Raw genomic sequence first — 23,594 nt, forward strand, 5'->3', positions numbered from 1 at the left:
TATTGTTTATATTTGTTTGTTTATGTGTGCACCAACCACCAAGGCAAATTCTGTTAAAGTACTTACTTAAACCTTTATTGTGATTGTGATTGTGATTTAGAAGGTGGCGTAAACACATTCGTCCTCCCTGCCTCAGCCACATCCTTCATCTTATCCTGTGCAGCTGTCAACTCATTATCATCTGACTGAACGAGAAATGATGATCCCTGCAGCAATTCAGTTCCACCGGCAAACATCGGTGCATTAATCATCATGCCTGACATTCCGGTCAGAGTAGGTGCCGAACATTGATAAAACGCGCTGTTGTTGGGTCATTTATAACACCGCACGGTGACATAATCATAAAATTCAGCGCCTCCATTTTACCGTCATTTCTTCCTCTCAAAATGATGCCTGCTGACCATGGGCCGTTATAACGTTGAGATTATAAAATCATTGCTCTGTAACAAACAGACTTGACTTCTTGCTACTCTGCGTCAATCACAATAAAATATGCAAAATGTCCCTATGATCTACCGCTCTGTCTGATTAATAAGAAGCCATTTTTTGTTCTGTGTGACCCATCCATAATCCCTACCTGACATGGAGGCCGGCAGGATGGCCTGCCCCACCAGTCCCTGTTGCAGTAGATTCTGGTCAAACTGCCCTGTCAGGACTTGGTTGGCTGGGAGGTAAATATTGGGGTTGGAGTTGGACGTTTGTAGCAGACCCACAGGTTGGAGAGCATCTGAAATGGCTGCCTGCTGCACCTGGCCCGGTCCCACAGCCTGCCCAGTCCCTGGGTCTTGACCATGACCGGCCTGAGCAGTAGATGAAGCAGACCGCTTGGATTTGCGGCTGTCGAGGCTTGGCCTGAAGTGGCACTGGATGTGGGTTTTGCGGTGGCCGGAAGTTCTGAAGCGGAGTTCACAGAAGGGACATTTGAAAGGCTTGGAGCCGGTGTGGAGGCGCATGTGCACCTTTAAGCTGCCCTTTGTAGAGAAGGAGGTGTTGCACATGTGACAGCTGAAGAGTTTCTGACCTGCAGAGACACAGTAAGGAGAGTGAATAGGACTTCTCCAGGCTACACCAGCTTGTTGTCTCTTTGTGGTCAAATATTTCAGAACTCCCTGTTCTTTGTGTATAATGGTTCGGTAGTCTTGCATTACCAGACCTTCTTCCACAGTGATGCGGAAGAGGTTCTGAAAGCATCAAAGTAATGGACATCCGGAATAAAGCAAATACCGTAGCATACAAGCAACAGCTACATTCTGTAGCACAGCTACATTCACTAAATGTATTACCATTCCTTTAAGTAATCTAAACATTAGATTCCATCATATTGTCTGAATTTGCCAGATCCTATATCAAATCTTGTTTATGCTCGTCTCCAAATACAATGTTCAAGAAATTCCACAACCACAAACTAAACAACTCCAACCGCAGGTTGATTAAAGGGACTGTAGTCGATATTCAGAACATTAATATAGCAGTAAACAACTATTTGCTATGTAAAGACTTAGTGGAGTCCTGGCATCCTGGGCACAGAATGAAGTTCCACTGCATCTGAGTGTGTCGTATTCTGAGCTTCTCTGTTCTTTGTTTTGTGTTTCTTTAGTGCACATAAGGGTCGTGTGCGTCGGCAGACACAGAGGGCACTAAGAGCAGTTTGAATATCGAGTACAGCACCTTTAAGCGATGATTTATTGTGATAAAACTCTAACCTGTATGTGTCTTCACGTGGCAGTCCAGGGTAGATTTTACCGTAAAACTCTTCCCACATACATCACACTTGTAAGGCCTTTCTCCTGTATGGATCCGAATGTGCCTAGACATGGAAGCAAATCATCTTAGGAACATTGGAAAGAGCACAAGGGCAGATGGGAGATTTAAAAGACAGCAATGAGTGGAACTTGAATATATGGCACGAATGACATACTGCAATAGAAACAGCCAGCACGATAAAAAGCCTCACCAGTGTTTACTGGTTACTGCCCAAGGGCACTCGTCCATCTCATGCCTTTGGTTCCTGGTGCTTTTGTTACAGGAAATTGCAAATGCACTCTGAATCCAAATATGAAAACTTAAATAATAAATGTGGCTAACTGGTGAGTATCTGACTTGTTCAGGGGAAAAAAGTGACTCTGCTATGAACTTCCTGTCTACACCATAAGTGGGAATACGCTTCATCATATATCATAACGTAAGTTATGGTTGTTTAAAAAACAAGTGACAATACAGTATTTCTTCATCCAAACAGAGTGACAGTGGAGACTCATCTGGATCCTAGGCCTGAACGATTGGGAAAAATTATGAATCACGATTTTTTTTAGCTTAGAATTGAAATCACAGGGGTAGCCTCTAGCTCCCCCAGTCAGCCAACATGGGGTGCCATGTTGGCTGAGTCCTTTGCAGCGGCCCGGGTTTGAATCAGACCTGCGGCCTTTGGCTGCGTGTCATCCCCCATCTCTCTCCCCCTCTCCTGTATATCCTCTGTCACTAATAAAAGAAAATGAATAAATAAATAAAGTTTCTTCCCAAAGACCATAACCACCCTGAACATATGCACTAACTCCACTCCACATTAACCATTTCATTTCATTACTGTGCAGTATTTATTAATTTGTTAACACTTATCTACTTTCACACAATGTGTGTTCAAAGCAATTTTATATATGTATACAATGGCTTTCCGGACTCAGGACTGTGCACCAGCACCCCCCCCCCCCCCCCCCCCCCCCCCCCTTTTTTTTCTGCACTACCTACACTTTATATTTTTGACTTTATATTTTTTATTTTTTATATTTTATATTGTTATCTTATATTCTTATATTTTTGTGTCAACACTGTAAAGGGATCAGTAATACAGTTATTGTGTACTTGTGTGTAAACAATAAAGGCATTCTATTCTATTCTTTTCTAAAAGCCCCAAAAAATAATCTTTAAAATCTTTAAAATCTTTTAATTGCACACATAAACCATGACAAAAAACAAACAAATCGTCAGTACCTATAGCACATTGTGCATCACCACAAGCCTGAAAATATAGCGGCTTCAATAAAGAGTCTGTTTTTGTTCGTGAACTTTATCAGGATGCATAGCAACAAATATTCATTCACAAAGAAAATTTGTGTCCTTACAGGTTGGATTTTTCCTCATTTTTTAATTAAGGTATTATTATTTTATTCCTCTTTTTTGTCAACTTAAGCAGGGGTTTCTATACTCATCACTGTAGGTGTGTTTAGGAGTAACATGCAATAAACCAATCAGAGTGTCATCTCCCATTCCCTTTAACAGCCAGGGGCGTTTGTACCTTGGCGCATTGCTATTATGATGGCCGATTTGCACCATGATATTTTTATATGTAATCTTTTGCATGTGTATGTGCTGCTACGCTTCCCTGTGTGTGTGTAACAAGCATAGTGTGTGTGTACTGTGCATAAGCCTAGGTGCCTTTACTAATGCACTGTTAAAATAAAAATGACATGCTGCATTAGTAACTTTAGTCCAGGTTTTTGTTGGTCAATAACGCAATCACTTCCCGTTGCCTCAAGAAATATGCCAAGAATTCACCTGAACACACCTCCCTGTAAGACCAGCACGCCCATGGGCGCACAGATGGGCGCAGCTGCATTTGCTATTCAAACCACGTGTGCGCATGACGGTCCTAAAATAGCAGAGACACTTGAGTCGAGCTTTGCACCATGCTGCGCCAGGTGCGCCGCTGGCCCTTGAACTGCTCGTCCTGATGTGTAGTGTTTTACCACAGTCACGTTTCCTCTCAACCTCTCAATCTGTAAAGTGTCTTGAGATAACTCGTTACGATGTGATACTATAAAGAAAGTTGAATTGAATTTACCTGACGAGGTCACTGGGCTTCTTGAAGCTCTTGGGGCAGAAATTGCAGCAGTTGGCAAACTTGGGTTCTGTTTCCAGTTCAACGGCCTTGTCTTTGATCTCGCTGATTCGATCCCTCTCCGCCGCTGACTGGGCGAGGATGCGCTCCGACACCGAGGCCTCCTCGCCAGGATCCTTCGCCAGCTCGGCCGCCTGCTCCTCGGTGAAAGTGATGATTTCCAAACCCCTCCTCTTTGACTTCTGCTCCCCATCCTCGTCCTCTTCTTCTTCATCCTCTTCATCGACGTCTTGACTTTCCAGACCTATAACTGGGAGAATCGGAGTCTATTACCACTATGTGCCTTTGGGTCGTGCTTCATGCTAGACAACTCAAAACGGATGCGAAGATGTGGGCAGAGTGAAACATTTTCAAGAGTAAAAATATGGAAATCATTTTCACAGACATCCAAATTGTTACTTGACAGCACAGATCGCATACACAGTGTACAGACAGCTTCAAACCAACTCTCCATTGATTCAAGGCAAAAACCTATCTTTTGGCAAACTGATAGAATATGTATTAGCATTTTTCCTTTCCTTTTTAAAAATAACGTATTCCAGGCAATTTTGTTTGTGTCTTTAAACTTTTCAAACATCTTTCCAATAACTTGGAAATTCAATGGAATGGGAATGACCCTGTGTAGAGTGTGTGTATACCCTGTGCGTAAGTGTCATGTAATGAAACATCCGAATGTTGTCTCGGCGTCCTTACTTTGCTCCTCCACAGCATGCTCCTTCTTCATGTGCTTTTTACACAGCAGACTGGTCCTGAAGCTCTCCTCACAAATGGAGCATTTGAAAGACTTGATGTGGATGATCATGTGGCGGTTCAGGCTGCCATTGGTGGTAAATGAGGCGTCGCAAACATTACACTTAAAGGGCTTCACTCCTGTCAGCGAGAGATGACAGAGGCAGAGTTTCACATTAAAAAAAAACTTCTAGTAAGGTTTAATGTGACAAATTGAAAGAAAAAATAAAATAAATATATATATATATATATATATATATATATATATATATATATATACATATATATATATATATATATACACATACACACACATACTGTATATGCAAATAAACCAATCAGAGTGTCATCTCCCATTCCCTTTAAAAGCCAGGGGCGTTTGTACCTTGGCGCATTGCTATTATGTATATATATTTATTTGTATATAAAAACGGATAACTTTGCATAAATTTCTCATACTGCTTATTTACTTTATGTCCTTTGCTGAAAGTCATAACACTATTCAATTTTTTCCACATATCTTGAACTGCACAGCACACAACAATGATTGATTGTGGCAGTCAATGGTGTAGCGCTGGCTCCAAGTTTCATTTAAAACTTGTTTAATTTGTAACCGTGGTGTGACGGAAATGCATGAGCTGGCTTTGGGAGATAAGGTTTTACCATTTTGAATCACAATGTACCACTCAGATTTGAATCCTTTGAATATTCCAATTGAAATATGGAATATGATATATTTAATAGTGTGCATGGCCTTTAATGACTTTCAGCTTGGAAAATCGAATAATAGTAATAAAAAAAAATAATCTCAGCACCTAGTCCAAAGCGAGCTCACCTGTGTGTGTATTGAGGTGGGACTTCAGGACTCCGGCTGACACAAACGCTCGTCCACAGAGGTGACACCTGTATGGTTTCTCCCCCGTGTGGGAGCGTACGTGCTGCTTCAGATGGCTCGACTTTTTAAAGCCCTTACTACACCAACTGCACCTGAAGAGGGAAAAGAATTGTTGCCGTTATTTACAGTACCACTCAGAAAATAATTTGATGATCAACTGGCAGACTAAGTAGTCACATAACATACCATGACACATTGGGCTAATTATGGGCAAGGTTTATTTTTAACGGAGAAAGGGAAGCTGTCCTGACACCGAGGCACACTATTCACCTTCTTCCCAGTTTTTTTTTGTGTTTTTTATGTCACATCGCTGGCTCTTTTAAATCTTCTAAAGAGGATAGGGTAACAAAGCATGCATACTCTACATGTGTGTGTTAGTGTCCCTATTGGTTTGCGGGCTGTTACGTAATCCTTGAAGAATGCAAATTTGTTCAAAAATTATAAAGGAACGATATTGACATTTGATTAACATATATAACCTATACATAACATATAATAACTAACTAAATATACTTATTTTATGCTAACTGTTTTACATTTTACCAAACTACACTAATGACCAGTTCACCCCTTTGTTGTTGTCAAAAGAATACTGAACAGTCAGAAGGCCGTCACTCATCGTAAACACCAGTGCATTCTGCTGCCAAGTGTCCACTGTCCCCACTGTCCCCACATTAGCTGGCAGGTTTATGGTTGTGTTTGTTCTTTGGCAATTGTTAATTGTGCTGTGATGTTCGGAAACATTATTGGCTGAAGTTTAAAGTGTCGGATTGAGGACTGTCTTGTTCCACTTGATGACCAAATTATACATGAAAGACTAGGGACGCACCTATGCATTGGTGCAAGACGTTGGGGGGGAGTGGCAAAGCTTTGAAACTGCGATGACAATAAAATGATGGCTTATAAATATCTCTGGTTGTTGTTTCTGTTCCATGACATTTTGTATGTCAGGTTTGGGGTGTGTGCAATGAAGAGAGGGATAGTTATAGTAGTTTTAAAACAACAAGCATTCCAACTCAGTCAAAGAACTTGATCGCTTTGAATCAGCTCTACATTTACCGACAAAAGAGTTCTTTACCGAGGTGGAAAAGCTGATCCACTTGTGCCTCTGTTTACCAGTGTCTACGGCTGGCTCCAAAAAAGGCCTGGACTGGCCATCTGGCACACCAGGCATTTTCCAGGTGGGCCGACACACTTTTGGGCCAAATCGCAGATATACTGTAATTATATCTATAAAAAGAACTGACAGCGGCCCACTGGTTCATTTTCATTATTGGCACTGGCCTGACACAATCAAATCAAGAAACCCCCTTGCCTACTCCCGGCCCTGAGGCACGAGCTGTACTAGTCATGCTTATGCTGGAAGTTTAGAATCCACGTTAAAATGGACAAACGACCACCAAAGCGCAAGGGAGAAATTGCTGAGAAATTGCAGGAGAAAAAGATAAAGAATCCACGGGCGGATGCCAAAAGATGTGCCAACATTTCTGACATGTTTGGGGCTTTAGTAGCTGCTTCAACAACAGCATTACCAGAAGTAGAGGAAGGTGAGAAGCAGAAACAAAATCATGACAGGGAAGAAGACGAGGAGGAGGAGCATGACCGTGACATGGCCATGGGAGCGATTGAGGAAAAGATGGAAGAGAGAGTAGTTGACGGCGTGGTAAGGAGTAGGCAAATTAACAGGGACTCTGAGGAAGGGAGGGAGGCTGTGTATTGTGTGTGTGTGTGTGTGTGTGTGCGGGTGCACGCGTTATGTGCACCTCACTTCATAACGACACGCATTCACACAGATTTAGACAGTCCTACTTTTTTCGTTGCTGGTTTTTGGAGCTCGCTGTGCAGTAAGCCCTATGTTGGGATGTAGTTTGTACACTCAGCTCAACTGTACTTCATGGAGAGGGGTGCGAGTGAGAATTCAGAGCCTGTGTAACATAGTATCTTTAGACTCTAAGTGGACCGTGTCATTTTAAACAGGATTTCCAAATGCCAGTTCCAGTATTTATAGAGGTTCTCCTCATAAGTCAGATCTAAGTGGTATCATAGGCTGTGTGGCATGTGTTTTCTTTAACCCTGTTAACCATCCACGCTCACTAGACCTGCCCTAAATATAAAGCTGATGTCAGGAAGGGAAAACATAGTGTGTGAGAATGATTTAAATAGTTGCTGCTGTTCCTGTCCAAATGGTGGTAAATCCAACAACAGATGATGTAGAGGATTTATTTTGTTCTCGTGAAATCCTATTAATGAATTGAGAGAACTTCACAAAAACATGGATGTGACTCAGTTTCTACTTTTCACAACGTTGTTAAAAAGTTGTTGACAGGCTTGCTATATACATGGAACAGTGATTACAACATATTGAGGCGATGCATTTGATACCTGGGCAACCGTGAGTGCATCTCCGGGGCATGTCTATAAATGCTTTTGTTTATCTGGGGAAAAGTTTAAGATGAAAGATGCTGATAGCAAAGGCAGACAAAGTTATTAAAGGCAGTCATTGTGAGTGCTATGATTTCCCCGGGCTCAGTATTAAGGTGATGCCTATCATTACTCTGCTTTAAGCCCTGGAAAGATTTGTTTGGATATTGCAGAGATCACAAACAAAATGTAAGCACTGAGGGGAAACTAAAAGCCAGCAAACCGACAAGCAGAAATAAAATTACTCAGCAGTCTGGTGCATCTCAGATTACAGAGACGGGTTATCATTAATGCAATATGAAAACATGGGTAGAAACTTGAAGTATCGTAATGGTCCAAATATAAGATGACCCTAATAAGACTCATTTTTGAAAAAAAACTTTATAAAAGTAAATAAAGTTAGTGATAGTGAGATGCTTGGTACAGTTACACTTCTAGTGATGAATCGACGAAAACACGTTTTATTTCTCTGAGCCACGGCTTTGTTCTAACGCCGCTGGGCTCTCTCTCTCTTCAGCCACTCTCTATTTCTCTCCACCATACAACGTCACTGTGGTTTGGGCGCTCGCTCTAAAACTCTGCATTTTCTGATCCTGTTATAGAGCTGCTATGACACTGGAATTACTCTTGACCAAAGATCACAAAGTAACTCTCACTCGCCCTTTGAAGTAGAATATGACCAACAAATGCCAATCATCTGGGAAAATGGGTTAATTGGCCAAGAAAGTGAGCAAAAGACAATACAATGTTTATGTCCAGTGATGAAAGAACAGATAGAAAAACATTACTGCAGCATCACGTCTCATCAGACCAAGGTGCTACGGTGCAATCAGGCATAAATGGTGGAATGAATGCCGCTGCTGAGTCACCTGGAGTTGCCAAACTGCTCTCAAAGTACTCTGGTTGGATGAGACAAAATTGAACTCTTTGGCCTGACTGCCAAGTGCTTTGGTGAAAACCAAGTACTTTCCCAGGCATGGTTAACACCATGGTTAACACCTTGTCTTCTGTGAAACCTGCTATGACAGCATCAAGTCATGAGTAGGCTTGATGATTGGTTAGAATTGAGAGGTACAGTACAAACAAGAGAGCATAAACAACATCAGAATTGGTCGAGATTCACTTTTCAATACAACTCAAATCACTCAGCCAAGACAACAGGAGCAGCTTTCGGAAAGTCATCCACTGTCCTTGAATGAGCGGTCCAAAAGCTGGACTATGATCTAGGGAGCTAAGGATCACAGTTCCCTAATCTCCTCCATCTATTCTGACAGAGTTTAAAAGGATCTTTAAGAAAAGAAGCTATATACCGAAATGCAGGTCTGCAAAGATGAAAAAAAGGAAGAACCAGAAGACTTGAAGCTCTAATCCGAGCTGGGCGATATGGAGAAAACCAAACGTCACAATATTTTTGTCCAAATACATCTATGTCTATATTTCAGTGGTAATTAGCGATACTTTTACAAAATATTGACACAATGAGAGTTTTGAGAAATAGTTACGAATGATGTGGACATAATGACTTAATGGGACAAATAATAAAACAGCTATTAGGTCTGGTAAGTGCAGAAAATCACACCACTTTACTGTGATGTAGCCTTTAACACCAGGAAAAGACAACACTTTGTGTCATGTCATGATATCCAAAATGTAAGACAATATCTAGCCTTGCATATCGATGTTGATATGATATTGATATATTGCTCAGCTCTAGTTCTAATTACCAGTACTGGTACAGAACATAGGAAGGAGCACTTTCTGAATCACTCAAACAAGCAGGCACACATATATACACACACACACACACACACACACACACACACACACACACACACACACACGCACGCACGCACGCACGCACGCACGCACGCACGCACGCAAAAACAACCTGTAGGCTCTCTTGCTGTTGTCCTCGCTGTCTTCCTGGTAGTCCTGTGTTTCAGTGGTCAGTTGAAGCTCATCCTGACTGCTCTGCTGAAGGAGCCCATTTGTCTAGATTAAAAAAAAGATATATACAACAAAATGGACTCAGAATGGAGATAGAAATGCATTTACAAGGACACTATGTGCGTGTAGAAAAGGGCTAAGGGCACAGGTGGAGGCTCAGGACTCACCACCTCAGCACTGGAAACATGGAGCAGATTCGGGGGGTGATAGCTGGAAGACAGGGCCTGAGACTCCAGGGTGCTGGAATCCTGCAGCTGCTGGACGGTAGAGAACTGGGACTGATTGTAGCTTGATTCAGTGATGGTGAAGCCTGAAGGGAGCCAACAGAGAACAATCAGTCTCTTGAGTTATCAGTGATCAGATGAAAAGGCACTAGCATTGACTAAAATGCTGGCTCTACAAGAAATTTAAAAAATCAAATGGTTATTTTTTTAATTGAATAATCATTCAGCGGTTTTTGGCGAATACACTTTGCCATTAAACATGTGTAAATGCTAGATACTATAATGCAGTTTACTAAACAATGGAAACCTTTAGAATGAAAACACCAAGCTTTAAAGAGGCATGCCTGATGCCAAGGCATTTCACAGCAAAAGTGGATCTACAACTCAGCACAAAAGCAGTTGATACGTCAATAAAGCACATATATTGCTCTCAGCAGAAAAAATAATGAACTATGAAATCTAGGTGCGCATTTTTTTTTCCTCCAACTTCTGCACAAAACAGCAAAACAACATGTAGAGAGTTAGCTCGCCAAGAGGAAGAATGGCTTTTATTGATTTTGAATGACTGAACTGTGAGGACAACACAATCATTCATTGAAACTGCAGGCAATGATTACTGACCGGCCAATGGATTACATCCTGCAGCAGAAATATGTTAGATGATGTACAGCCTTGAGTCTAAGTTAGTGTTAGAAATATGTGCATAAAAAAAAACACTAGCCAAGGAATTTAATGTGGCCACAATAGCTGTTAAGTGTCATTAATAAATGGATTTAGAAAGACGAGTGACGAGAGAGCATTTAACTACTGCTTCAGTGTTACTGTAAGCTAACAGAGTGTTCACATATTATCAGGCAGCAATGTGATTGCTACTGTAGCACAGTGTTGGAATGGAACCAAGTACATTTACTCAAGCACTGTACTTGAGTTCACATTTGAGGTGCTTGCCCTTTATAGTTATTTTATATTTTTATTCTACATTACAGAGAGAAATATGGTACTTTTTGCTCCACTAAATTCTTCTGACAGCTTTAGTCACTAGTTACAAATTAAGACTTTTGCACACAAAACACATGTAGTTTATAAAATACATTTTTTCTATGTATTAAACAACCCAACAATATATAGGCCAATAGCACTTACTTGACTAACAGAACTGTTTAGATGGTTTCCAGTTTCTAAAATGTGAATATTTATATATAATAAGTACATTTTCCTGATGATTCTTTCATACTCTGACATTTTCAATGCAGGACCTTTACTTGTAACCAAGTATTTGTACAGTGTGGTATTAGTACTTTTACTTAAGTAAAGAATCTGAATTCTCCTTCCACCACTGCTGTAGCGTAGATGCTACATGTAAGCTACATGCTACGGCCCGTCAGACACCGCCTACCAAGAGCCTGGGTCTGACCGAGGTTTCTGCCTAAAAGGAAGTTTTTCCTCGCCACTGTCGCGCTGTTGCTTGCTCTGGAGGAAACTACTAGAACTGTTGGGTCCTTGTAAATTCTGGAGTGTGGTCTATCTGTATAGTGTCTTGAGATATCTCTTGTTATGAATTGATACTATAAATAAAATTGAATTGAATTGAATTAACTGTAACTAGTTATTGGATCGGAAAATCAATACTTCAGCATCTATATTTGTTTCTGCTCATTCCCATATGATTATGTGTGATAATAACAAAAAGGGATTACCGGTTTGAGAAAAGAACCAGAACAAGAGATAAGACCATACCTCAGTTTGAATGTCATCCTGTTTGGTGTGTTGGTCTTTAGTTTCCACCACTGTGCGACTTTTGAATTATTTCATGTTTACTAGTCCTGTTTTCAGGCGTATCAATTATAGCCTGCTTTTTTATTTATTCATACATTGATTGTACTCATTTATTGTTATTTTTTGTAGTGCTTGTTTTTTTAATTGGATTTAGTAGCTAGGCGGTCATCTGAGCCACACTAATGTTCTCTTGGAGTATGTGTGACTTTGTGTGTAAGTGTTATATTGCTGTGGCATTATATTGTGTATGATGCTGTCTGCTGGGATCTGTCTGATTTGTGCATCGCTCGTCATTTGTTATTGTGCGTCCATTGGCGACCACACTAGTTTCCCCTCTCAGGATTCATTAAGTTATTACATTACGTTCATGTGGCAGACGCGCCCGTCCAAAGCGAATAACAATAAATGTATTCAAGCCACGCACAGTCATATAAGTTATTCATCTGAGGGCTCATTTATGTGTTGAGAATATCTGTGTTGAAATATTCAGTTGATTTCCAACTGAAGGGCTTCTATATCAAGGGGATGTTGAAATCTGTTTTCATCCATTCAAAGCCACAATTTCAAGTTTAATTTTGAACAACTTTGAACTTGTGAAACCCTCTGAAAAATTCAGAACAAAAGTAACTGTCCAAACAGTCCAAAGTTTCTTTTTAAAATGTTTAACATGTTAGCAGTTCATAATTTATAGGCTGCGTCCGAAATTCCATATTGACATGCTCTTTAGTATGCTAAAACAGTATGTGAGATTTGTTAGAATGTCGAAAACAAATAGTGTCCAAATGTTCATACTATTTGCAGTAAAATATTACAGTATGCATTTCTGGATGCTACGCTGTCATAAGTATCCCACAATGCAATGTGGTAGTAACGACAACATTCATAACAGACAAACGGACAAAAAACCAAGGAGCTCTGTAACGTCAATCATGTTCTTATTGACATTACGTTACTACATATTCAAACAACCTTGTGGTCTAGTTATTCACCTCTTTCAGTAATGTAAACATTGTCTGACGATGCTCCTTTAGCGGAGTTTGGCAGTGGTTACTGTTTGAAAACTGAATGAAAAAGCCTACATGAGTGAAATGGGTGAGACAGAAGGGGTGTTATATATAATAACATTATGTTAACAACGTTATGTCATATATATGTGTGTGTGTGTGTGTGTGTGTGTGTGTGTGTGTGTGTGTGTGTGTGTGTGTGTGTGTGTGTGTGTGTGTGTGTGTGTGTGTGTGTGTGTGTGTGTGTGTGTGTTTGTACCTTGCGTTAAAGCTTGCTGGTCAAAACCAGGCTGAGGAATTGCTGGTGACTCAAACTGGCTGATATTCTGAGGCAAAGCATGCTGGGTAGTCACATATGAGTCTGGCACCACCGAGGAAGAGATGCAGAGCAACACAACAGATTAGTTTGATACTCACGAAGATAAAGATAGATAGACAGGACATGTTGACTGTTAGTTCAGTTCTCTTATAGTACTGTGGACTTAAAGTAAAACTGTTCTGGTCTTGTTGTTATTTTTGTCTCCATCTTTGTTGGTGTTTGCCCACTGCATTTCCACGGGTCACTCACTCATATAAACAGTTTCTTGTGTGTAAAAAGAACTGCTTACATTAACTACATGTTAGGTGTAGCTTATTGCCCTAGGTGCTGCTTTTGGGAACAATATGGAAAAACTACATTCTATGGACTTGTCTCCTCCTTTAAACCTTTGTATGGAGGGTAAATTGCAGTCTATACACTATTAAAATGTTATCAAATATAGATAGCTGAGGTCAGGAGTACTGAACCTGACATGCATTTTTAAACTGAGGTAGTTTAGGAAAAGCCAATTCTAAACTGGAAACAAAAAGGGAATTGTGGAAAAGTTTTCACTGATCTGCTTGGTTCTGTAGGACAGGGGACCGGGTCCTGGACTTTGGAGATGGATTACAGCCAAGCCATGCTATTACTCTCCATGTGCTGAAGTCAAGTACTGAGTCCTACTTATCGGAAACTGGAGTGTTATAGTGTATACGGAACACACCAACAGACAGACCGACATGGAGAGGTTGATCACACTACAGAGAGGATTGAGAGGTTTCTCTCAAGGGACCCTGGCCCGATACCAGGTAGACCTGTTCAGTAATCCATCTATGATGTGCCACTGCAGCTTACCTTCTCCTTGTACAAGGGGCTGGTCAGTCAGGGGTGCCTCCAATGTCACTTGTTGACTACCATTCACAACCTCTGTCTGGCCCAGTCCCAGCATACTTTGCTGCTCTGCAGAGGTAGCAGATGGTTGCTGGAGGGAATCGCCCTCTATTTCCACCTGCATGTCATGGGCCACAGCGCCCCCTCCTAACGGGTCATCTGTTGACTGGGGCTGCAGCTGCTGGGCCAGCTCATACCTGGTATAGCAAGAAGAAAAACAGGGCTTAGATTTTATACATTAGTGTGTAATTATGGAATGGGTGGTGATTGCACACGTGCCTTTGGTGTGGGAGATCTGTTTACAATTCCCACTGCGATACAACAACTGAACAAGACACTTAAGCGTGTTGCCTCTTACATTTGTGACATGTTATGTTATGTAATAATTAGAGCCCTGCAAAATAGAGAAAATCTACTATTACGATATTACTGACCATTACTGTCCATGTCAATATGCGGCGAGAGTACATGATAAAAAGTATACAAAAGAACAAACGAACGCGGCCATGAACAAGCACACAGACAAAGCCCAGACCTGTGTGTCTTCATGTGCTTCCTGCAGTTGGGCGACGACTTGAAGGTCTTCTGGCAGTAGGGGCACATGTAAGGTCGCAGGTCACTGTGGGTGGTCATGTGGCGTCGCAGGCTTCCGCTGGTGGTGAACGTGGTGTCGCACATCAAACATTTGTAAGCTTTTAGGCCTGAGTGGGTCCTGATGTGAGCCTTGAGAACTCCCGAGGAGGCAAAACCCCGACTGCACTGCAAACACTTGTAGGGCCTTTCTCCTGTATGAGACCTGGGATGATGAAAGGATAGCAGCACCAAGCTAATTAGATATGAAACTGCAGTTTCAGTATTTAGTTTTGAGTGGGACACAAAGAGTAGCATGATAATATAAATGCTACAGCCAAATTATGAAATTACTAAGTGATTACACCTGGTGCTAGTATTATGTACTGAAAACTTAACATTTTACCCCCAGAAAACGTTATCTCTTCCAAGCAAGGTGGAAAGTTACTATGCATGGTTTGAAGCAAACTGTCACAACGATTTATTACTTGGTTGATTTAAAACACATTCCCTGGCTTTTTAGTCAAGTTTAGTTCCAGATTAACAAGAGATCAAAGGGAACTGTCACTACAGATATGGATCCTTTGTTTGAGATGCAAGACATTTATCTCAATCTGCCACCAACAAAGGTGCAGATGGAGAGGTTGACAGTGCCAATATTTTAATTAACTTCTGAATATTGAAAGGCAGACTAATGATGGAAGTCTTTCATGATGTAAAGGCTAGGAAATTCAACAGATAAATAGGTCAGAGCTGAGTTATTAGGCTATTTATCATTCTAGTGCTACTATTTCAATATTCTGTTGTTTTCATGATTGACAAGGGTATTTCAAAGTTAGTTTAAGGGAAAAAAAGGTGTTATGTCAGGTATTGAAAAGAGCCAGTGATGTTAAGGTAGATGTCTCTGAGCATCCTTTAATTGCAGTATTGGATTTGCAATAATGGGAATAACAGTATATGAATAAGTTGACTTGACAATTTTGTATATTGGGAAATTGTGATTGTTCTTGCCTTGCAAATGCTGAACACCACCCTGCTGCTTCCCCTCTATCCATCTGCTAACCACTCTTTTTTTCTCACCCCCTTCTGTCTGACATTTAATTTCATCCCATCTTGGATATTTTTAACACATCAAACTCATTCCAGAAAGTGAATTTGCTAAGCTGAAAACCATTCTCGGTAGTTCTCTGACGTGATTATTTAGGCTTAGAACCCTTTAGAACCGAATGTGAAGATTCTCCAGGAATCTCCCAATAGTACAGATTAATCCATTCTCTGTTAAACATTAATGGAGAGAGACTCCATAATGGTAAACTTTCCTTATTTTGGCCAAATATTCAAGGAGAAACTTTGGCCAGTGAAAAGAAAAAGATGAAAAGCTACAATCATTTCCTTTGACTTGTTTAAGTCCTCCTCCCCCTCCTTGTCAAACAGTACCAGTAATTGTTGGTTATGTCCCTCTTTGGTAGCCCCACTGATATGTAGTGCTTCCCAAGGCTATATCCTTGGGCCACTTTTATTCTCTGTATAAATGCTTCCACAAACATTTAATACCACTGTGTGGAAAAAGACACCATCCTCTATCATCTCATATGTTGTCTCGCATGAAAAATATTCCATTCAATATGATGTACTGTGTATGAAGGAAGTGCATCAACTATCAGCACATTAATCAGAAAATACATGTCTTGACCCTCAAAAAGTCACATTGCTTCAATGCTTTTGCATTCTGTACTGAAATTGTAGTGTCATAAAGAAGCTTTACCTGACATGCTGTTTCAGATGGCTGGATTTCTTGTATGCCTTACTACAGAACTGGCACTTGTATGGCCGGTCACTGCCCACCACCTCAAGGTATTGTTGGAAAGCCAAGCGGGGGTTTTGGGATGGTATGAGGCCTGTTAAACAACATGTGAAGAAGCAACATGTGTTCCATGGGAAAAGACATTTCATTTTGTGCAGAGTCACGCAGCACACAAAGAAACACAAACGAACAGCAACTGAACTAGGGGTGTACAATTCAGAAATTTTTATGATTCAATGTCGATTTTTAGGTTCATTGTTTGATCTTATATTAAAATTTGATTGAAAAACAATTCTCGATTAAAAAAACTAACAGTATGAAAATGTAGTTACTTTTCCCATGTATATATATATATATATATATATATATATATATATATATATATATATATATATATATTTGTTATGAATTGATTTTTGGAATTCCATCAATTTTGAATCGGTAGAGCTTGAATCGCAATTCCAATACAAATGGATTTTTTTTGCACAACCCTAACCTGAACTCCAATTGAACTGAACTGAATTCCACTTTATCTTTTATCTTATTTTTGTATGAGTATGTTTGCAATCACGAACACAGACGCCACACCCCCCCGAAATTGTGCCTGTTAACATTTGCTCTTACCAAAGTCTGTGATGAGGATGGGTTCCTGCAGGGGGATATCAGACAGAGGTAGGTTACTCTTGGACACTTTGGCTTTGTTGGTTTTCCGTGGAAACTTGTGTTTCCTTTGCTGCAAGCTTTTGAAGTGAGAAGCAATGTGTGTTTTCCTGTGGCCCGATGTACGAAATATCTTGTCACAGTGAGGGCAGGGGAAAGGACGTACACCTTGGAAAAGTGGGGAAAAAAGGAACCTTTGGAGAATTAATAGTTAGAGAATTAGACTGAATCTCAAAAATAAGCTACAATATATATATATAAGAATCCACTACCCTAAACCAATCTAAATGAATATAAAACTCACATAAACCAAAAATATCAGCAAGCTCATATCATTTTATTTAATGTCTGTCTACAAAAGCTTGCAAAGCCTTTCAGTTAGCAGGAGACAATATATATGTAAATGAAATCCATTTACAGCACAAGGAAAAGTGACAGAGACATGGACCTGTATAAGCACAAAACCTGAGAAAAAAAGCCAAGAATGTATCTATCAAAGGCCATAGCTTGGAGCTAACACATAACCAAAGCTAAAGTGAACACCTAATATGGACAGCGCCACCACACAGCAATTAGAGAGACAAAAACTAATGCACAGATGCACATAGTAAGACAACTGTTACAGTTCTGTTTATTCACACTAATAGTGACATGTTATGTCCAGTCCAATTCTTTAAGGTAATCTCACTGAGAAGAAGCGAATACAGAATGATTGCAAACACATTAGTGCCAATGAGGGCTCTAGTTGTAGTCATTTGCTGCTAACAGGATGTTGAAAGCTTGATGTCTCCTTTTTACTTATGTGCATACTAATGGTGTTGGCATAGAAATGTGACATCAGGAATAAACCAATAAAGTAAAAAAAGCGTGTTCAAATGTTGAATTCAGTTTGGCTTTAAAAATAACCCTTTTATGAAGTGGACCTGCTTCTCACCTGTATGCAGACGCATGTGTACCTTCATGCTACCAGAAGTGGAGAAACACTTGAGGCAGCACTGACACTCAAAGGCCTTGATACCCGTGTGCGTTTTCATGTGTGCTGTGAGGGTGCTCTTGACAGCAAAAGCTCTGAAGCACTGTTTGCACTTGAAAGGCTTCTCGTGAGTGTGGATGCGAATGTGGCGAACAAGATCGCTGGGTTTCTTGAACTCCTTCGAGCAGTATGGGCAGCCATGCCAGCGGACGCCATTCTCCTCCCTGATAGAGCCTGGAAAGGAAGGCAGAGTGAAGCAGCTGCCGGTCGATGGCTTTTCATTACGAACTAATCTATTATTATTGTAAACAATTGATTGCACAGTTTATATAAAAGAATGAACAATTTAATGAAACTAAATCTTCACTTAAAAGCAACAGCCAACTAGACTGGGTAAACCCTGCCCACACTGCCGGCGATTTGATTTGGACCTGCAGCACGTTCTGGAAACCTGCACGTTTAATTCTCCTGTTTCAGTTCACTATTTTGCAGGAACCAATCACAAAGGGGCTATACCACCTGCTGCGCTATTGGCGGGTTTAACATGATAGAGAATAGAGAAGTGACCAAGCAGCTTCTTATTTACACTCAACAAAGCGGCCACCGAAGCGCAGCAAACCTGTTGATGCTGCTGTCACATCTACGTCCCCGGATCAATAATCTGATTGGTTAAAGGACTATCGGATTGCGTACAGAGTCATCTGAACTATGTCCGTTGGTCACGCCTCTTGTGCAGAGAAAATACAGCGCAGAGTCTCCAGAACCAAAGCTCAATCTCAATTCTATGACGCTTGGCTTGGTCTGGTGAGAGCCAGACTAACGGCAAACCTACTGAGCTTTAACAATAATTCATAAGGAGAGAAAATCTAAATTGATGTTTACAGGCTTTTCATCGTGATTGTGACACAGTGAATGTTCTGTAAGATCCCACATACCTGGCATTTGTATAGGTTTCTTAAAAATGCTCCTTTTCCTCTCCCTAGCCGGTTTGTTGGGACTTTGTACTTTCTTGCTTTCTGCAGCACCTCCCTCAGTGGTCTGGTTCTGTGAGTCTCTGGATGGGACATCACTCTGTGGCTGGACCACACTCAGCCCACTGTTCTCCAGAGCTTGCTACAGACACAGAACAGAAATTTGCAAACTACAGTTATGGAAATGCCAGTCACATCTTATAGAACACATTTTTTTCTTAAACGTTAAGAAAATACCTGTGTTGTAAAAAAATTGAATCATTGTAAGTAGCAACAATTTGAGGTATGGCTTGAATTACTGTGGCAAATATTGACAAAACATTGCCCAAAACTATAAGCCATGGCGCAGAACCACAGCTCAGTGATAAACACATCTTTTTGTGTTGGAGGGCCGAGGTATTCAACTCTCTAGCAGTACTCCTTTATAAAGCTTCCTGGTACAAATTCATTAATTCATTATTATACTGTCCTTTCCTCTGGATGGATCCTGTTTCCACCACCAACATCCTGACAATCAGTCACCAAGGGGAAAAGAAATTGACAGAGAATAATATGGTTTCAAACTAACATTATTGCAGGGAATTTTTAGTGAGTGTGAAGAAAACTTTCTTTCTTTTTATATTTCTCAGCGTCCACATATAATCCCACTGTGGGTCCTCCCATCTCCAACCAAATCATTTCCATATTTTGTAAGTGTGTGTGTGTGTGTGTGCTTGTGGAACAGACTAACTTCCTGGAATGACAACAGCTCCTCTCAGACAGGGTGACCCCGCAGAGGATTGGCTCGGATGAGTGCACTATGGGTACCACGAATCTTGAACTGTGCATCTTTGTCAAGTACATGGCACATTAATAGCCTGGAAATCCAGACCCAAATCCGAACAATTAAGGGTCTGGCATTGAGTTATGAAAGTTGCCCATCTCGAGGGTCGGCACCAAGCGTCCATTTGAAAATATCACTGCACACAATTGGATAACACTACAACCAATCACAACATACGCTTAGTTACCTGCGGATCTGACGTAGATTAGACTGTTGTCATCTGTTTAGCTCGCCTCTGGCCCTGCCTATATCAGATACACCGATGTGATTGGTTCAGCTCGGCTACAAAGGCATAGTTAATGAGCAGCATTACTTGATGCCAGAGTAACTCGCTGAGCAAATTCAAACTGTGCTCTCAGGAGAACTCTGGATTTCCAGGGCACCACATTAAGGGATTGGAGCTGAAGTGGTGCACTTGGATGTTTTAAGATTTACATTTGAATTATATACTGTGGGTTAGGTGTGAGTTATGTGATTCCCAGTAGTCATGTGGAGCCCTGAATATTACTGAGTTTTGTTATGATCATCTAATTTATTTAGCATGGGTGTATTTCCTTTACCCACCTGCAGGATATCTTGGTTGATGGCAGTTTCCATGGCAATAGCTGGCTCTGGGGGTTGGGGCTGGACTGTCTCCCCACTGACCTGCTCCGACAGCTCTAGAAGTTGCTGGATGACATCTGTCACCCCCTCGCCACCCTCGGACTCCCCAGGTGCCTGACCTGTCGCCTCTGTATCCTGAAGGGGAAGAAGAGGAGGGATGGAGTGAGAAGGAAGGTGTGTATCTACATGACAAAGAGACAGTTACAAGATCAGGACAGGCCGCAGTTTAAAAGCAGACTAGTTTAATTGTTGGAGCTCCTTGGAGCATAAAATAAACAGGGCATTGGGCATTTTGGACAAAATGTTAATTAGTGTCTGCAACTGTGTGAATCATTGACACTTTAATTTATCATGCATCATGCCAACAAAAAGAATAAAATAAATACAGACAGTGGCTACGACATACAAGGTCAGTTTGTCTGAGGATATGTGGTATGTAACCATGGGCCGATATACAATTCTGAGGTTACGATAACCTCCAGCAACAATATCACTGTTTCACCGTATTGCAAATATAGCTTTCAAAGAAGTTAAATGTCTGGGAAAAAAACACTCTACACACCGGCAGTTTTTCCCCTTTACCACTCAAAAAAAACAATAAAAAACAGCTCATACCTTAGGAACGGTATGACCGACAATTTTGGAACCATGGTATACCTTGAAACCGGTAACTGGCCCATGTCTAGTGGCATGTAGCATTTCAACACTGTTGGTGCCTCATTGTTTGAAACAAAAGCCATAAAAGTGTCCTCTTGGATTCCCCATGGTAGATAAAGTGTCCTCTATGGTGTCCTTTTCAGTGGAATTGTAATGGTATTGTAATGCAGTGCAATGCAGGACAAAGTGCCCTTAGGGGATGCCTCTATGGTGGAAAATGCCCTCTTGGTGTCCCTGTTGTTTTCTTCTATGCACTAATGCCCCGCTTCATGCAGCTGGTTGCTTTTTTAATTTGTTTTCCACTGATGCTCTACTATTGCATTTTGACGTCACTAAACTGCAAATGATAATCAGTTATTGTCCTCCTACTAATTGTACAATTTAATGTTGAAATATTATTACAAAATATAATACTTCACTGAGTCGACTGGCAGGCTCAGCTGTCTGTCACGGCCAATTGGCTTGATTTATGGCGGAAATGTTTAACAGCATAAAACTGGAAGAGAGTGATGCTCTTTGAGGGCAAATGTAGGGTTTTTTGGAAAAAGGGAACTGGTGTACTGAAATGCCAATAGAAAAAAGAACTGTCATCATTATCTGCCATTAAGGAGAACGATGAAAACATCTTTGGCAAATAGTTTATAAAGGACATATTGAGTCAGTGAGAAAGAGGCTACTGACAATCTTGACAGAAGACTCAAATAAAATAAGTAAATAATGCAATAATTTCTGGTAAATAATGACTTTTTTTTAAATTGTAGTACCCTGTATCGGTCCGTTTCAAAGATAGTGGTTAAAAGTTAGTGGTATACTCAAAGTGATGCTGGGCCGATTAAGTGTTAGAGCCTTTTCTGTTCTGCTCTGCATCTCACCGCAGTGCTGGAGGGAACCTCAATCACAGAGATGTGCATCTTGCTGATGTGGGCATTCAGACTGCCCAACTTCTTGAATACACAGCTGCAGTCCATGCACGGGAACAGGGGTACGCCTTTAGTCTGTAAGAGAACATAAAACAAGACATTATCCCTGGCTGGAGCTGTCTTTTGCTTTAGCTCCCGTCCACTGACTCATTCTAGTCACTGAAAATGACTTTTCAGAGAGAAATGTACGATGATATTAACTCCACATATCACAATCCCAAGCAAATTGAGTTTTGTGGAGTTGGATTTGGTAGAGCTCGGCTGATATCCCTATATTGCCCGATAAATAAATTAACTATTTGAAGATTGTAGATTGAGTACTACTATTTAAAGCAAGGCAGATTCTGGAGTTCCATTTCAAACAGTGATTATTTATTTATGTTTATTTGTTTTGTATAGGGACTAGTATGTAGCAAAGGCCTATGTCACACACCACAGCATTTATAGCCTAAGATGATTTGCAATGCACACACTTTTTTTTTTTTAATACAATAGCAACATTTACATAAAAGACAGTAGAGAACGCAAACTCATCAGTAGATACATACAGACAAAACAATGCAAAACACAGACTAATAGAATAAATCACTACAAAACAGGAGCAGCAGATTATTCATGACTGCTCCCTCTTCAAAAACAGTTTCAAAGGAAGTTTCAAATGATCCAGGTCAGGATCATGTTTGAGTTTAGCAGGCAACAAACTCCACATATTGAACATAAAAGGCTGTTGGTCATAAAGAGGGTTTACATAAGAGCATCTTACAGTTCCGTTCCCAAAGGATTCCCCTTTAAGGCCCAAAACTGAATCAAAAAGGAAAAGTGTACATTCAATTGGCGGACCTTTAAATTGAAATGTTTTGCACATCACAAATTTGAAGATGAACACATATTGAGGAATAATAAAGTACATATTCATGAGTAAAAAACAATATTTACTGATACAAATTGTATGATTAATCATCAATCAACAATTCTGTGCGGAACATGCCCCTGTGACATACATATGTACACGGTTACCATGGTACCCACTGTAAATCCTTCACTTATTTGGAAAAAACAAAACTTCACACCTTGTAACTATTGTGCAAAAATGCTCCGTATCCTCGTTAGATTCACCGAACAAAAGACACCAGCAGGCGGAACCTTTACTTTATCTCCTCTGTGAAAATCTCAAGTATCTCAATTTCAATCTTGATACGGATCTATTTTGAACAGTATGTGAAGTGAACTCAAACCAAAACAGCACTTTAATATACAGTCGGAAATAAATGTGATTATTGCAGCTGAGAGAGATTTCAAATCGTATAATGTTAGAATAACAACAGCTTCCAGTCGGTGATTATAATGACGACGGAGATTATACTCTTAAAGCACAAACGCTCTTTGTTAACAGATAAGACATTCTGCTGTAGACTCAATTCCAGTTAAATAAACACTTGTGTTGCCAACTATTTTTCCACTTTCTCTTGTCAGCTAATGCCTCATATGATCCATGTTAGCTACTAGCTTCTCCTCAGTCTCTACTTCACTCTT

General features: G+C 40.5%; 1 protein-coding gene across 2 annotated transcripts in view; it reads right to left on the minus strand.

Moving 5' to 3' along the window:
- LOC117945707 (zinc finger protein 236-like) overlaps positions 1 to 23,594 on the minus strand; it is a 53,651-nt gene that overhangs the window by 20,055 nt on the left and 10,002 nt on the right. For both annotated transcript variants that reach the window (XM_034873348.1, XM_034873347.1), the window contains exons 7-22: positions 22,014 to 22,136; positions 20,446 to 20,619; positions 19,023 to 19,200; positions 18,049 to 18,321; positions 17,079 to 17,282; positions 16,416 to 16,548; positions 14,616 to 14,876; positions 14,045 to 14,277; positions 13,151 to 13,252; positions 10,055 to 10,197; positions 9,829 to 9,932; positions 5,460 to 5,611; positions 4,589 to 4,765; positions 3,839 to 4,145; positions 1,704 to 1,807; positions 578 to 1,021 (exon numbers count right to left, since the gene is read on the minus strand). In XM_034873348.1, coding sequence (XP_034729239.1) covers positions 578 to 1,021; positions 1,704 to 1,807; positions 3,839 to 4,145; positions 4,589 to 4,765; positions 5,460 to 5,611; positions 9,829 to 9,932; positions 10,055 to 10,197; positions 13,151 to 13,252; positions 14,045 to 14,277; positions 14,616 to 14,876; positions 16,416 to 16,548; positions 17,079 to 17,282; positions 18,049 to 18,321; positions 19,023 to 19,200; positions 20,446 to 20,619; positions 22,014 to 22,136 — 3,112 coding nt within the window. The remainder of the gene's footprint in view (positions 1 to 577; positions 1,022 to 1,703; positions 1,808 to 3,838; positions 4,146 to 4,588; positions 4,766 to 5,459; positions 5,612 to 9,828; positions 9,933 to 10,054; positions 10,198 to 13,150; positions 13,253 to 14,044; positions 14,278 to 14,615; positions 14,877 to 16,415; positions 16,549 to 17,078; positions 17,283 to 18,048; positions 18,322 to 19,022; positions 19,201 to 20,445; positions 20,620 to 22,013; positions 22,137 to 23,594) is intronic.

The sequence above is a fragment of the Etheostoma cragini genome, chromosome 6, assembly GCF_013103735.1.
Source record: "Etheostoma cragini isolate CJK2018 chromosome 6, CSU_Ecrag_1.0, whole genome shotgun sequence".
NCBI lineage: Eukaryota > Metazoa > Chordata > Actinopteri > Perciformes > Percidae > Etheostoma > Etheostoma cragini.